Source organism: Fusarium solani, assembly GCF_023522795.1.
Source record: "Fusarium solani strain SB1 chromosome Unknown bctg00000004, whole genome shotgun sequence".
Lineage (NCBI taxonomy): Eukaryota > Fungi > Ascomycota > Sordariomycetes > Hypocreales > Nectriaceae > Fusarium > Fusarium solani.
In genome coordinates, this window is record NW_027072152.1 from 119,771 (window position 1) to 134,793 (window position 15,023).

Below are 15,023 nucleotides of genomic sequence, written 5' to 3' on the forward strand. Positions count from 1 at the left end.
GGGTTCACCCTGCCAGAATTTCGGGGCATGTTGGCCCTTAAATGCCGGGGGAACACAGACAGGGTCGACCGCGTGATGTCCACACCAGGCCAACTGAAGTTAGTGCTCCCCAGTTTCTCCGCATCGCCGTGTGATTCCCCTTGGGGCCCCTCCTTGCGCATCATGTTCGGCCAAGTGAGTCCCGAGGCAGTGGTCAGTAGTTCGTGCTCCTGATGAGGCTGGTGCAAGGTTATCTGGTAGGTTATATAATTGGGTCTTGCACCTGGAGCCCGTCACTCGGCTATCAATTGCTCGAACATTATACTCACTACCATTGTTACCTCCGACCCCATGCCTGCTCCAAACACTCCCCAGGACATGGTCCTGCCTTCCTCGCCGGTCGATACGAGCCGTTGGTGGAGATTTCGTAACTTGCGGACTCTGAACTTGCTCATGATCATTCCACTGCTGTCCATCTTCTCCCAAGGGTTCGTCCAACCACGAAACAAATACACAAGTATAAAATAGCTGACTGACAAATTCAGATTTGATGGATCGATGATGAATGGCCTTCAGTCTGTCTCGCACTGGCAGACTTACTTTGGGACGCCTACCGGCGCTCTCCTGGGCTTCTTCAACGCAGCCTACCCGCTGGGTGGAATCCTCGGCACCTTTCTGATCTCACCCACGGCTGATATCTTCGGACGACGAATTGGTCTTGCGAGTGGAGCTGCTCTTTGCTGCGTTGGAGCTGCTGTTCAGGGCGCGGCAATCAACATCGCAATGTTCATCATCTCCCGCATCATCATTGGTGCAGGCAGCGTCGTCGTTGCCGGTGCCGGTGCCCCCTACATCACTGAGATCGCCCATCCAGCTCAGAGAAGTACAGCTACAGCTCTCTTCCTCACTTTCTACTCCGTTGGCGCCATCATTGCGGGCTGGTGCACCTTCGGAACCTTTCGCATCGACAGCACGGCGTCTTGGCGAATCCCGTCAGCCTTGCAAGGCCTCCCGTCTATCATCCAGCTTTTATTTGTCTGGTTTCTTCCCGAGTCGCCCAGATGGCTTGTCAGCAAAGGCCGCAACGAAGAAGCGTTGGAGATGCTTGCCAAGTACCACGGCGAGGGTGATGCGTCCGACCCCGTTGTCCAGTACGAGTACACCGAGATTCTGGAGACGCTCGGTGCCGAAGTATCCCATCAAAACAATATGTTCGCCTTCTTGAAAGATCTTGGAAGCACTGCTGGCAACCGCAAGCGCATGTTTATCATGGTCTGGGCAGCAATTTGCTCGCAGATGTCGGGCAACGCATTTGTCTCCTACTACCTCTCGCCTATCCTGCACTCTGTCGGGCTCAAATCAGACCTCCAGCAGACCCTGATCAACGCTACCAACCAGATGCTGTCTTGGTTTTCTGCCATCTACTTCGCGACATTGCCAGCCAAGGTGGGCCGCCGCAAGCTTTTCTTATGGTCTCTGACCGCTATCTGGATCATCGACATATGCATCACCGCAGGCAGTGCTATGTTTGCCAAGGACAACAACAATAAGGCTGCCGCCTATACCGTAGTCGCCTTCCTTTACCTCTTTTCACCGGCTTATAATCTCGGCTTCAACGGCAACCTCGGACTCTATATACCTGAAATCCTTCCTTATCGTCTACGAACCAAGGGATTGTCGTTCTTTTATTTTGTCCAGTTCTGCTTCATGATGCTTTCTACCTTCACAGTGCCCATCGGACTGGAGGACATCAACTGGCGCTTCTACATCATCTTCGTTGGGTGGGTCATGATCGAGTTTGCTGGGGTCTATTTCGTGTTCCCGGAGACCAAGGGTCCATCGTTGGAGGAGATTGCCTTTATCTTTGATGGTCCAGGTGGCGTTGTTGGGAATGCTGCAGATGTCATGGTTGAGGGCAAGGGCGCTCACTTCGTCGAGCATGCACGTGGTAAAGAATCGGTCTGAGTGGCAAGCGACTCGCAGCTCTGAGGAAGTCTTGTATTGAAGTGGTTTCGCCTCCTGTAAGCTAGCCGTAGCCCTTTGCATACATGCACCAACTCTTATCCATCTTACCTTTGGCGCACAGTTGCTGCCCGCTCTTCCTTTATCCCTCGACTCTACCTTTCCATAGCCTCCACCACCGGGGCTCCCTAATCTAGGTATTAGCCTTGCACTATGTGCAGAACCTTGAGGTGCTTACGTATGATAATTCGATCACCCCTTTTCATTTCGCAGGTGTTCTTACCTCCGAGCATAATCTCACGAGCCCCTTACTCATCATGCCTGACCCAAATGTTCTCACCTCGCTTGCCGGGCCCACCACCTTGGATACCTGGGGGCGGGATTGATCGTCTCTCGCTGAGGACTGACACTTGAACAGGTCGTCGGAACTCGATATCACGAATGCAGCCATCTCCACCGGGGTATTTCCCTGCCCCACCAGAACCTTTACGGATGGAAAATTCGTGGAGGATACAAGGATATCGCTTTTCAAGCGACTCTGGGTCCGTGATCCGGGTGTCGGTCATGTGGACGTGGACTCCGGACTGGCCTGCCCAGGTCGGGCCGGCACCAGATCCTCCTGCAATGGTCTACTCACGGTGTTAGTCTGTTCGGCCAAACAACAAAGGTCTTGATGTCCAGACATACCTCATAGTAGCCAAAGCCTGGCTTTGCCTTGCCGTCCACAACCTCACCTCCGTAGCCGGACGTGAGGTTGTTGCAGGTTCCTTGACTCGCGGCCGCAGCCTGGAAAGCCTGAAGGACCAGATCTGTGACACGCTGCGAGGTATCAGTATTTCCACCGACAGTTGCGGCTCCCTTGGAAGGTGACAGAAATGTTCCCTCGGGAAGAATGACATCGATGGGTGCAAGGCATCCCTGGTTGAGAGGGATATCCTCATTGACGAGAGACCGGAGTACGTAGATGATGGCGCTAAAGGTGATGGCGCGAGGAGCATTCAGGTTGCCATACAGCTCCCCTGTGGTACTAGTGAAGTCAAAGGTTGCCGAGCCTTGCTCGCGGTCGATGTGGATCTTGAGACACATCATCGAGCCATCATCAAGATAGTCCACGGCTTCCAGGGGAAGGCCGCTGAATTCGTCGTGGACTTTGCGAAGAAGGCTGCGAACAATCTTCTCGGCGTTGGCCTGGATGCCGTTCATGTATTTCTGCATGAATGTGATTAGCTAAACTTCCATGCGTGAAATGTTTTGACTCACCTGGACAGTGCTCAGACCATATTCTTTGATGCAATCCTGGATCAACCGGATTCCTTTGAGATTGGCCGCAGCCTGGGCGTTGAGATCACTGACGTTGTCACTCCAGGTTCTGGTGCCAGTGCATCCAGGGTACCTAGCAGACTTCTCAAGCATGAGTTCACGAAGCTCCTCTTCGTTGAACTGCCCTTGCTCGATGAGCTTAAACGAGGTGAAAGATGCGCCCTCCTGCCAGATTTCCTTCGAGTGCGGAGGCATAGACCCAGGGCAGATGCCGCCAATGTCAGCATGATGAGCCCGAGAAGCGACCCAGAACAGAACCTCGTTGGTCTGATCGTCAATAACAGGCGTGATGACGTTGACATCGGGAAGATGCGAGCCACCGGCGGCGGGATGGTTGGAGACCAGCACGTCACCTGGACGGAGACGATTCCCCCACAACTCAGCCTGATAGGCAACGGCAAAGCTCATGGCTCCCAAATGACAAGGAATATGGAGAGCATTTGCAATGAGGCCGCCAGTTGGCGAAAAAATGGCGCATGAATAGTCCAATCGTTCCTTGATGTTGATTGAAACCGAAGTTTTCTCGAGCGACCGACCCATTTGCTCGGCGATACTCATGAAACGGGGGCCAAAGACAGATAGTTGGATGGGACCAATGAAGCTTTCGTCCTCCTCTTCAGTCTTGGATGCGGACTGCAAGGCCTTCTCCAAAACAAGATGGCGAGGCAGGACAGTTGCAGACCAACTAGGCTGTACCAAAATCGTCTGAGTCTGATCTAGGATAACCGAAGGCCCCTGGACAAGATCACCAGGAGCAAGATCGTCAAGCCTGTACAGGTTGACATCATTCCAGACACCTGCCGTGTAGAGCTTTGTCTTCTTGACGCTCTTTTTCGGAGATACCATGTTGGTGGAGGCCGACTTGAGCGCCTGAGAAATGGTTTCAAAGTCGTGGCCCCTCGTCTTCCCAAGAGCTCTAACGCGGATGTCATCGACCAGGATTTCTCGGTCAAGGGTGAAGCCGAACTCATCATGATGCTGACGCGTAAAGATCGAAGCAAAATCCCAAGAATCCACTGGTTTCCGAATCATGAGGGAGCTGTTGGTGCCGGCGTATCGTAAGTTGAGGAACAGCTCGTATTCAACATCTTGGGCGGGGAATCCTTGTTGGAGGAGTATCGTACTGCCCTCATTCACCAAGGGAGCGAATTCAGCCTCGATGTTCTTTTCCATGTTGGCCAAGGTATCCGTTCGTGGGCGCTGCACCTCGTGGGTCAAGTCTCCCAGGGCGATACCGTAGGCAGACAAGACGGATGAGAAGCGATGGATAGCGACCATTTCGATACCCAAGGCCTCAGCAACATCACAAGCGTGTTGTCCTCCCGCACTTCCAAAGGTGACAAGAGTATGGTCGCTCGTCCTGATACCTCTGCCCTCCGTTAAGGAACGGATTGGGCGACTCATGGCCTCGTTGGCCACACGCAAGAAGCCACTCGCCACCTCTTCAGGCGTGAAGTCAAGACCCTCCTCCGAGTTGATCATGTGGGTCATCTCTGCAAATGCCTTGGCAGTTGCTTCATAATCAAGCGGTTCATCTTCGTTGGGACCGAAGATGGCTGGGAAGAACTCGGGGAGAAGTCGTCCAAGGAAGAGGTTGGCATCCGTGACTGTCAATGGACCGCCCTTGCGATAACAGACAGGGCCAGGATGTGCGCCAGCAGACTGTTAGGTAATAACGTGTCAGAGAATAGAACCAGTGCAATACACAAGATATGGAATACTCACATCAGGTCCAATGGCAAACAGACCGTTCTTCCAGTGCAGAATACTTCCTCCGCCAGCAGCAACCGTGTTGATGTCCAATTGGGGCACTTGGAGAGTGACCTCTGCAGTCTCAGTCTCGAAGACATGATCAGAAGTGCCAGCAAACCGACTAACATCGGTCGATGTACCGCCCATGTCAAACCCGAGAAGTGGGCGCTTCTCCCCAGCATCGTAGCAAGACTTTGCATAACCGATGACACCTCCTGCTGGCCCAGAGAGAATTGCGCGCAAACCGGAGAACTTTTGCCAAAGGCAGAGACCTCCATCGCTCTGCATGAAGAGAAGTTTTCCGGCAATGGCTTCGACGCCACCCTTGAAACCAGTGCCAAAGTTTTTCACGTATCTCTTGATCAAGGGTGAGAGATAAGCATCTGCAGTGGCTGAGTTACCCCGAGATACCATTTTGATCTGTAAGTCGAGGTCAGTTACCATTGACAGCCTGTAGTATCGTATTAACTTACCGTTGGTTGGAGCTCTGAAGATACCGAGGCATCGAACCCCATTTCCCGGGCCAGCTTCGCAACGCTGTTCTCGTGATTTGGATAGAGATAAGCGTGCATGAAGCAGATGGCGACACTCCTGAATCCCTCACTGTACAACTGCTCAAGTTGCACCTTGATGGCCTTCATATCTGGGACTTGGAGGTTGCGAACAACCTCGCCTGTCGAACCTTCAACAAGAGCCGAGTCCTTGCTGATGTCGATCGGCTGCTTCTCAGGATTCTCAAGGAACTCCTCCATGGTCACCGGCTCGTCGATCTCGACCACTGTTTCATACAGATTCTCGAGCTTCCGCACAGTGAGGTCGAAGATATGCGGCCGGGCTTGATTGCCAATAACCAGAAGATCCCGGAAGCCCTTGGTTGTCAAGAGCGCCGCTCGCTCACCTTGCCTCTCCAGCAAAGCGTTTGTGGCAATGGTCGTTCCCATCCGGATAGACTCAATGTCCCAGGTGTCGACAAGCTCCTCTCGTGGTAGGCTCGTGCCCCTGAACTTCTCCAGGACCCGGCGAATGCCTTCTGTGGGTGCATCCTTGTAGTTCTTGGGGTCCACCGAGAGGAGCTTGAAGACTTGTTCATGCCTTGTGTTTGGGACATAGGCATGCACATCGGTGAAGGTGCCACCACGATATAATAATTGTCGTGAGCTTCTGATGACGATACAGTTTGTCTCCAATATGACTTACCAATAGCGATGCGGATTTTCGGCTGCTCGGTTGGAATGGAGCCCATTTTGCCAAAACAATTTAGTTGAAGAGTTGGGGCTCTTGGAGGCAAGGATCTTGAGAGTCCAAGTTGAGTTGTGCTTTATCTTGATACGTAGGCAACACTAGCCCTTTTATCTCGGATACCGTCAACTTGGAAATTCCTCCAACATCTCTCTTACGATAATCTGTCGGCTATCAGGTGGATGCATCCTACGCGGAGGCTCATCACGAGGGATGGTGAGCTCGGCCCCACGCACCGAGGCTCTTAGTCCCCCGCTCCCAGATAAGATGGGAGAATACGTATCCCTCCATTGATGTCTTCCTTTCCCCAGAAATGTTGACTGGTGCAATGACTCGCGTAAGCGCTAAGCGAACGGGTGGTGCGGAACGACTCACCGAGCGCGAGATTAGATGCCTGTGATCGTACATCAACAAGATAAGTCCCTTGACTGAACAGACAACCTTATCTGTGTTCAGTTGTCTCTATATAACCTGCCTATGTCATTCTTAACAATATTCAAGAGTCAAAACTCCTCAGTAGAGAGACTGCAAAACGCAACAACGCAAACACTCGACAGTCTTCGTCAAAACTGGAATCATGTCTACCGACGCACCGGCTGACATCAAAAATGAGGCGTCCATGATGGACGTCGATGCCATCAGCGCCAATGAAGAGGCCCAGCACGCCCTCTACATTGACCCCAAGGAAGAAGCCAAAGTCGTGAGAAAACTGGATATCCTTTTGACGCCTGTCCTCTTCATCGATTGGTTATGGATCCTAACAATGAGTAAACTCATGATCAAAAGCCCATGACGTGCATTCAACACAAACCTGCGACATATATGACCATGCCTGGCCTCGCCTGGTCAATTAAGTCTTGAGCACCCCTCACGCCCTCTAACTTCTCCAGATCCTGAACCAAAACCTCAACTTTGCCCTTCTGACCGTCCCCAAGTCGAAGGATTTGAGTTTTCTGAGCGGGATCTCGAATTACGCTGACAACGTCCCATGATTTAGCAACCATAAGCGACGTCATAAAGTGTGAGATACTGGCATTGCCACCCAGGATTAGAACCCTTTGCGAAGCCATTGTGGGAAGTGGAATATGGGTTGAAAGAGAGTGAATAGTTATTTGTCGAAAACAAATGCTAAAGGGGAAAGGTCGATTTAGGGGGTTGCCTGGATAATAAATAGTGATGATATTGAGGGAAGATGGTTAGTTTAGGTAACGCCACGAGTGTCGCTACTAACTCGATGATCTGATGACCCTGGGACCGACTTCCTGCTGACCGGGACTAGGGCGGATTTAACCTTATATCATCACCTGATCATAGCGTCTGATGGGGTTTGAGTGGGGCTATTTGTACGAGTCGGTAAGCCATTTGCATTAAGTTCCACTTCTTCCCCTCCAGTTCTATCTCGGACTTTTACTCTAAACACCGTTCGCATCTACGAAGCTATTTGCAGCCATGGACCCTATTCCCACTCTAGTCACGCTGAGCACACGGCCTGATGTTTGGGAACCGGGCGATGACTGGACGGGCGTGACAAATCAGACACAGAGGAAGAAGCTCCAGAACCGCCTCAGCCAGCGAGCTTATCGTCAGTCAATTCTTCCCTGGTTTTGACGAGCAGCTACTACGCAAGCTGAACAAAGGGCTGACTCGGGTTATGAAATACTTTTCTAGGTCGAAGAAAAAAACAACAAGCTAGCCAGTCGAGCCCTAGTTGCTTGACCGTTCATCATCCAAGCAGTGATATCAGCAACTCAGGCAATGAGATTCAGGTCCAGCAAGTGACATTGACAAGACTCCCCGAAAAAGCCCGGTACGACACGAACGATAAGATTGCAGCTCTTTTCGAGGGCTGTGCCCTTTTAACATGTCCTCGTCGAATCAACCAAATCACTGGTCTCATCAGACAAGCCTACGAGGACTACTCCCTACAGGCGCCCCGGCCCGCGTATCTGCCAGTCCTCATCCGGCTGAACGTTCTCAACGCGCTGGCCCGGAACGCCATCTCCATGGGATTCCCGCCAGAAGGGCTCTGCCGCCACGAGGCCATCTCCCCTTACAGTACTCATGGGCCCCAACTTTCGAACAACCCGCAACCGGCCACATCATGCCCCCCCGCACTACAGCCAACATTTCTCCAGGCGATGGTAGTGCATCATCCATGGATTGATTTACTCCCTTTCCCTCGGCTTCGCGATAATATGCTCATGTATATGGAAGCTGGGCTGGTGGATGATGACCAGCTGTGTGAGGACCTTCTCGTGGTGGACGATCCGCGGGGTCTCGATAGTAAGCCCTCGCTGATTGTGTGGGGAGGGTCGTGGGATCCCCGAGCTTGGGAGGCGAATCCTGCGTTCTTACGAAAATGGGGGTTTCTACTACGAGGGTGTACGGAGATCATAGAAGGGACTAACTATTGGAGAGGGAAAAGAGGTGAGAAGAGGCTTGTTTTTGAAGTATGAAAGTCGGGGGTTGAGCTGTGTTGGTACCGGTATTCGAGGATTGATAAATGACCCCGTCGTGGGACAAGGGTGTGGCTGCCACCTTACTTACTCCACGACTCTCACTTTGACTTGGGACTCGGCGCTGGGTTGTCCGGGGCCCCTATCTTAATTAGTGCGTAAGCCAGTTGCGTTAGCGCGTAACTTTTAGCATTTGGAGCAGAGTTTCAGCCGCTCAATCAAGTCATGCATCTGGCTTACGCGCTAACAATGCCGGAGGGTCCCCTCCCACAACCAAAAAGGTTTACTCTACTTTCTCCATTCAGCACGACTCCCAATCAACGCGAGTTGCGTCAGTGGCCCGCGTGGGTCTCTTCGGAGCCCGCCCAAGAGAAGAGAGTCACAGTTGACAACGTCAGGGTGATAATGTAAACTACCTGGCCAGCATTTTTCTAGAGCAAGAATCATATATATACGGCACTGAGGCCGTTCTCGTAGAGCCACATCTCTCTCACCTACTCATTGTCAATCCACCCGCGTGCCCCCCTTGACATACTTCTTTTCATCAATCTTACATCCACTACCATGGCCAATCGTTACGCCCAAGTTCATGAACACCCCAACGGCCCAGGGGACAGTCGCCCGACTGGGACCCAGGTCATCCAAGACGAGGATTTGGTTGGGAAGCTATCCGGGAAAGTCGCCTTCATCACTGGCTGCTCTTCTGGGATTGGTATCGAAACCGCAAAAGCCCTCCACCTAGCAGGGATGACTTTGTATCTGACCGCTCGGAACCTCGCTAAGGCGAGGACTGCTCTGGGGGACCTAATCGACAGTGACCGGGTTCATCTCATTGAGCTCGATCTCGAGTGCCTTGGAAGCGTACGATCTTGCGCGGCCGAGTTCCTTTCTAAGTGCCAGACCCTCAACATTTTGATCTGCAATGCTGGCGTGATGACCCCGCCGGAGGGTCGAACTAAGGACGGATTTGAGATCCAGTTTGGAACCAACCACCTCGCCCATTTCCTCTTGTTCAACCTTCTTCGGCCTGCTCTACTGGCTGGGACCACCCCTTCATTCGCCTCCCGTGTCGTGATCCTTTCCTCTGTCGCTCACCGGTTCGCTGAGGTCAACTTCGAGGACGTCAACTTCGATCGCGGATATGACGCAATGGCGGCATACGGAGCCAGCAAAACTGCCAATCTTTGGACTGCCAACGAGATCGAGCGACGATATGGTCCGCAGGGTATCCATGCATGGAGCGTTCAACCAGGTGCTGTCCTCACCAACCTGGCGCAGCACATGTCTGATTCGGAGAAGCGGGCGCTTGATGGAGATGCGTACATTGCCTCCATCTTCAAGAACCCCGACCAAGGAGCTGCCACTACCGTGTGGGGGGCTACGGCGAAAGCTTTGGAGGGAAAGGGCGGTAGTTATCTCGAAGACTGCCAAATTGCGAAGGAATGGGATGCTTCGTCAGGTCTGTATGCGCCCGGTTATGGTGCTCATGCCTACGATGTGGAAAAGGCTGGCAAGCTATGGGCTGAGTCATTGAAGTGGGCAGGGCTATAAGGACTGGCAGATAGGCGTATACAGGGCGATACCTTTCCGTCCTGAACTTATCTACATTCCCTCGTTGATCGGCTAGAAGTACAGAGAGTCGATCTCTCCTGAACGTCCTCACGCTCAAATTAGAGGAGAATGACCAGTTCCACACTATGCCTCCTTCCAAGTCTCTGTGAGGTCGAGAAAGTTGATTATTGAACTCTGTTATAGAAAGGGAGAAACTTCAGGAGACTAGAGCATTATTGCTAAAATCCCCTAGTAGCTAGATTAACCTCAGAGGACGACTTCGATAACCCGTCCATACCATTCGTCGTCCTATAGTGAGACTCTCCCGTTCCCATCGACCTGCGTTCTATACTCTCATTGTCGTCTTCTCCGCGCTCAACGCCATCCACGGTAATCTCCGTACTCCTCATCATGCCATTATTCATGCTCAATCCTCCCGTCTTCCAACCCTTGGTGTCGCCGCGCTCGCCGCCATGGGTAAAAGCTCGATGTGAGACATTCCCGCCAGACGCATCGCCATTGAACGTGTTCAAATGTATGACTGCCGCAGTGTCTGTACCAGGACCCTGACTGCGTAAGCCAGAGATGTCGTTGCTATTTGCCATCTCGACGAGGCGGTTCAGGATGTTGAACTCTAGCTTGAGCTTGATGCTATAGACAATGGCCTTATAGGCGGTCTGAAAGTCGTAGAAGTCGGCATACTCGAGGACGAGGATCGGAATGTCGAGGAGGATAATAATGACGTTGACTAACAGCAAGTGCCTCTGCATTTTTCGTGCACCATTTCCATGCAGAGCGCTTTGGGTGCCGAGGAAGGAAGAACAAGTCTTGATGTAGATAGCCGAAATAATAACTTCCTGAAGGAAAAACATAGTAACCTGGATTTTTTCGTAGACCATATAAGGATGAACCCAGGGGTTTGATGGAGAGCTGTTAGAGCCGTACATCAGGATGATAATGGGAATATGCAAGATGATAGCATTAGTGACTATCATAGCCAGGACAAGCCTCAGCCAGAACTGATTCCAGAAAATAAGGTGGAGTCGGGAATATAGAACAAGCGATTGGCCAGTAACCATCATCACCCAGCCGACAGATATAAGGGTGATATATAAGATGAAATTATCTGAGTATAATACGTTCTTAAGTAAGAACCCGATAGTATGAGGTGCGATTCCATTGGTAGCGGCGAGAAAACTCCAGAAGTAAAGGCTCTTGCGTCTTTCGAAGGTTGTGAGGATGAGGGCATTAAGCTCGATGACGTTGTACAGGGATATGCTCATGCAAACGGCGATGGGAATAGACAGTTTAACCTCACGGCTTGCCGAATCACCGGCCCCGAGATTTTCTGAGTAACCCATTAGGCCGGCTAGGTTAGGTTCTGAATCCGAAAGAGAGCCAGTTTTTGTCTGTTCGTGTTTGTCAATATTGCCTCTAGGGCGGATATAGTGTCAATTGAGTCACTCTCGGGAACTAATACGGACCTGCCGAGAGCTCAGAAATCGGATCAAGCCCACAAATGCTATGGAGCAGCGCTGGCACTGGATCCAGAGATGCGATGCGTACTGTGTACTGGTTGACTCAACTTGTGACGGCAAAGAAGAAGTATAGGATGCAGGAGGAAGGGGGAACTCCAGCAGCAGCCGGGGCAGGAACATGGGCCCTTGTTAATGCGCTGCAAGCCTGCACATGACGCTAATGTCGAAATTTCATCTTGTAGACGTGGCTGCGCTAGAACCTGTGGCTTGACCCAGAGGGGGGCATTGGATTCGGCGCGGTTGAATTTGCCACACACTGGACCACTAGATGAGGGCTGGTGGTTCCGCGACAGGCCCCGCAGGACATGTTTCTATTATGTCGCCGTCTGCGGATCGCGTCTAGACCCGAGCAATCTTGATTATGGGGCGCCACTTCGCTGTGGTGGATGCCCGCTCTGTTCAGGTGTCCAAGGACCATTGGGCCCAGTCTCCCGGTTTAGCGATTTACCCCGCAACAATGCAGGGGCAACGTGATGCGGGGGCGGGAAGTTCCAGGCATCTTATTGGGTGCGCGACTCATGGCTTGGCATGCTGAATGATTTTTGACCTGCAATACTCTGGCCACATTTTGGACTTATTAATTAAGGCTCGGGTTTGGGTACCGGATTTGTTCTAAGGTTTCCAACGGCTAGCTCTTAGACTGTCAAAGCGATCACCACCTGCCGCTTTTAAGAATAGCCTACGAGCAGCCACATTCAAGTATCCAGTCAATCCATGCTTAGAAGTTGCTATCTACGTACTAATATTAGTAATTTATACACCCACTTCTTCCTCCAGCTGCTTTAGCTTGACCTGAGGGAAAAAAAATTTAGACCTGTGAAGCGCTTCATATTAATCCTGAGAGGGCACCGCAGAATCCACAGGAACCGCGCACTTAACTCCTTGCGGCTCCCTCTTAGTAGTCAGCTGAATCTGTGTGGCGGCTAGCGACGCCAAGTGTGTTTTGTTTATAGTACTATGGCCGCCTGATGTGGTTGCATTCGAGTCGTAGTAGCAGAGCCGAAGTTTACCTATAACTTAACCAATGCAAGCGCACGGGTCGTCCTCCCGAGGGGGCACTATCACATCTCCGCGCCGTGCTCGAGAGCGACAGTCCTCTGGGTCTGGACCCGAGCTAATCAATCTTTAGGTTGATGGCTACCACCTCCCTTGTCCCGAGTTTAACCGTGTCAGGGACGGAACGGATTTACCATTCCACGTTCAGGCCCCTCCCTGACTTATGCCTTGGTTGCTAATACTTAGCTGATCTTGTTGATAAGTCGGGCTTATCCTTGAACCTGTGTGTATTGCTTGTGTTGATCATCTTGAGATAATTCCTTCCTTCCCTTTTGGGCCGCCACGTGGCCTTCCTAATTGGGCCTAGTCCGCCCGACGAGCCGGAGATCGCCCGGCTGACATTGAAGGCACGTGACCACCCTCAGAGCTATTGCACAGGGCCCAATCCAATAATTATTAAGAGATTATAATATAAATGATAATCGAAATAACTAAATTATAATTAAGAATAATAATCCCTAGGGAGAAATTATAATTAAGAGTATAATTTACTTATAATTAATAAGTAAATAAAGTCTTATTATATAATAAAATACTTTATTAAGCTATAATAATTTTCTTATTTTATTATTTTATTATTTTATTATTTTATATTACTTAAAATAAAAATAAAAATATTATAATTAATATCTTAGTAATTTTCATAATAAAAGCTTTATTCTTAAAGCCTAAGGTCTTAAGAGGCTTAAATTAATAATATTTATTTATATAATTATTAATGACTTTAATAATATATTAAAATTTACTTTATTTATAATACATAGCTTATATCTTAATTAGCTAATAAGGTTAAAATCCCCTTTATATAATAACTCTTTCCTTTAAAGGATCATACTTTTATTATCTTTATATAGCCGGCTCGGCGGTGGCCCCGGGGAGGCGATCAAGCAGTGAGTTATCGAGACCTGGCTGTATATTGTCCTCATGTCGGTCGCCTACCGCATTGTCGTGGGATTCGCAGCCTGCAAGGGCATTCGGTTTGCGCTGAAGCGGTAAGACACCTCCCTATCCCTTCCCGCCAAGAACAATAACCCTTATCTAACCTAGCATTTCATGAAAACTTGTCGACAACGAGTCGTACGTCCTTTTCCCAGCAGCACTCGGGCTCTTTCTGGTCGGCACCTGTGGTGCCATAGGCACAGACGACTTACTAGCCCGTTTCGTCGCTGGCAGCGCACTCAACTGGGACGGTCACTTCCTCGAGGAGACTATCCAGCGGCACGATGAGGTTAACTCGTGCATCGACGTGCTCCTCAATTTCGGTGGGTTTATGTATATCGGCACTATCATCCCTTGGTCAGAGTTCAATGATCCAGATGGCACAAGCCTGACCTACCCCCGGCTTATTGCTCTTGGTTTTCTTGTCCTTGTTCTCCGTCGAATCCCAGCCATTATGGTCATGTACAAGGCCATGCCGGCGGTTAGTCAGAATTGGAAAGACGCGCTCTTTATGGGCTACTTCGGTCCTATCGGTGCCGGTGCTGTCTTCTATGTCGAGCATGCGAGGCATCAATTTCCCCATCTTGGGGAAGGTGACGAGGAGGAGAGCAATCTCGTCAGGGTCATGGGTCCCACCGTTTACTGGCTGGTCTTCTTCTCAATTGTGGTCCATGGGCTTTCCATCCCAGCTTTGAGCATCTTATACCATTACATGGGCGTACAGCCAATTCAGGATGAGAATGACGTCGTGGAGGTCCGGAGAGCCTCACTGCAGATCCCACGACCTGTTAACTCGGTGCAGATGGACGAGAACGTCTTCCTTACGTATAATAGCTTTAGTGTCCCAGCACGCAGTGAGGGCTTGCCGGTGGAGGAGGATAGACAGCGCGAACGAAGATATGCACAATATTGAGTTGACGGATAGCGCTCAGGAGCGAGAGGAGGAGGAAAAGGAGAAGAGAAGGCGGAGGAGGACAATTCGGTACATGGTCTAGCCTTCATTAGATGCAATACAATCTTTAGTTCACGAGAGAGCGGTTAATGAGAGGCCGAGTCCATATCTGGATTCATTGACTAGTAATTACCATTCTATTCTAGCTCTTGTTTGGCATTATCATATGACTCGTAGAGCAAGTAATTAAAGATGTTGAAAGTTTGAGCCTTGGTTTTATAGTCCGAAAAGAAGCCATGGGCCACAACGGAAAAATAGACAGTTATCAACGCATGGCGG

General features: G+C 50.7%; 7 protein-coding genes across 7 annotated transcripts; 5 read left to right on the forward strand and 2 right to left on the reverse strand.

Moving 5' to 3' along the window:
- Positions 1-330: 330 nt before the first annotated feature.
- Positions 331-1,944, forward strand: MRS44_007084 (uncharacterized protein; the record flags this gene model as incomplete). The annotated part of the gene is made up of 2 exons (XM_065620389.1): positions 331-467; positions 525-1,944. The coding sequence occupies 2 exons, from the start codon at positions 331-333 to the stop codon at positions 1,942-1,944; spliced, it is 1,557 nt and encodes a 518-aa protein (XP_065476461.1).
- A 305-nt stretch (positions 1,945-2,249) lies between these two features.
- MRS44_007085 (uncharacterized protein) lies at positions 2,250-6,256 on the reverse strand (the record flags this gene model as incomplete). The annotated part of the gene is made up of 6 exons (XM_065620390.1): positions 2,250-2,570; positions 2,629-3,150; positions 3,202-4,923; positions 4,987-5,433; positions 5,487-6,094; positions 6,211-6,256. The coding sequence occupies 6 exons, from the start codon at positions 6,254-6,256 to the stop codon at positions 2,250-2,252; spliced, it is 3,666 nt and encodes a 1,221-aa protein (XP_065476462.1).
- A 573-nt stretch (positions 6,257-6,829) lies between these two features.
- MRS44_007086 (uncharacterized protein) lies at positions 6,830-7,244 on the forward strand (the record flags this gene model as incomplete). The annotated part of the gene is made up of 2 exons (XM_065620391.1): positions 6,830-6,952; positions 7,143-7,244. 2 exons carry the CDS (start codon positions 6,830-6,832, stop codon positions 7,242-7,244), a joined length of 225 nt encoding a protein of 74 aa, XP_065476463.1.
- A 457-nt stretch (positions 7,245-7,701) lies between these two features.
- Positions 7,702-8,708, forward strand: MRS44_007087 (uncharacterized protein; the record flags this gene model as incomplete). The annotated part of the gene is made up of 2 exons (XM_046277060.2): positions 7,702-7,834; positions 7,921-8,708. 2 exons carry the CDS (start codon positions 7,702-7,704, stop codon positions 8,706-8,708), a joined length of 921 nt encoding a protein of 306 aa, XP_046129382.1.
- Positions 8,709-9,272: 564 nt separating this feature from the next.
- MRS44_007088 (uncharacterized protein) lies at positions 9,273-10,259 on the forward strand (the record flags this gene model as incomplete). The annotated part of the gene is made up of 1 exon (XM_046282248.1): positions 9,273-10,259. The coding sequence occupies one exon, from the start codon at positions 9,273-9,275 to the stop codon at positions 10,257-10,259; it is 987 nt and encodes a 328-aa protein (XP_046129381.1).
- Positions 10,260-10,498: 239 nt separating this feature from the next.
- MRS44_007089 (uncharacterized protein) lies at positions 10,499-11,620 on the reverse strand (the record flags this gene model as incomplete). Its single annotated transcript, XM_046272936.2, has 1 exon — positions 10,499-11,620. One exon carries the CDS (start codon positions 11,618-11,620, stop codon positions 10,499-10,501), a length of 1,122 nt encoding a protein of 373 aa, XP_046129380.1.
- A 2,157-nt stretch (positions 11,621-13,777) lies between these two features.
- MRS44_007090 (uncharacterized protein) lies at positions 13,778-14,705 on the forward strand (the record flags this gene model as incomplete). The annotated part of the gene is made up of 2 exons (XM_046281469.1): positions 13,778-13,845; positions 14,027-14,705. The coding sequence occupies 2 exons, from the start codon at positions 13,778-13,780 to the stop codon at positions 14,703-14,705; spliced, it is 747 nt and encodes a 248-aa protein (XP_046129379.1).
- Positions 14,706-15,023: the final 318 nt, after the last annotated feature.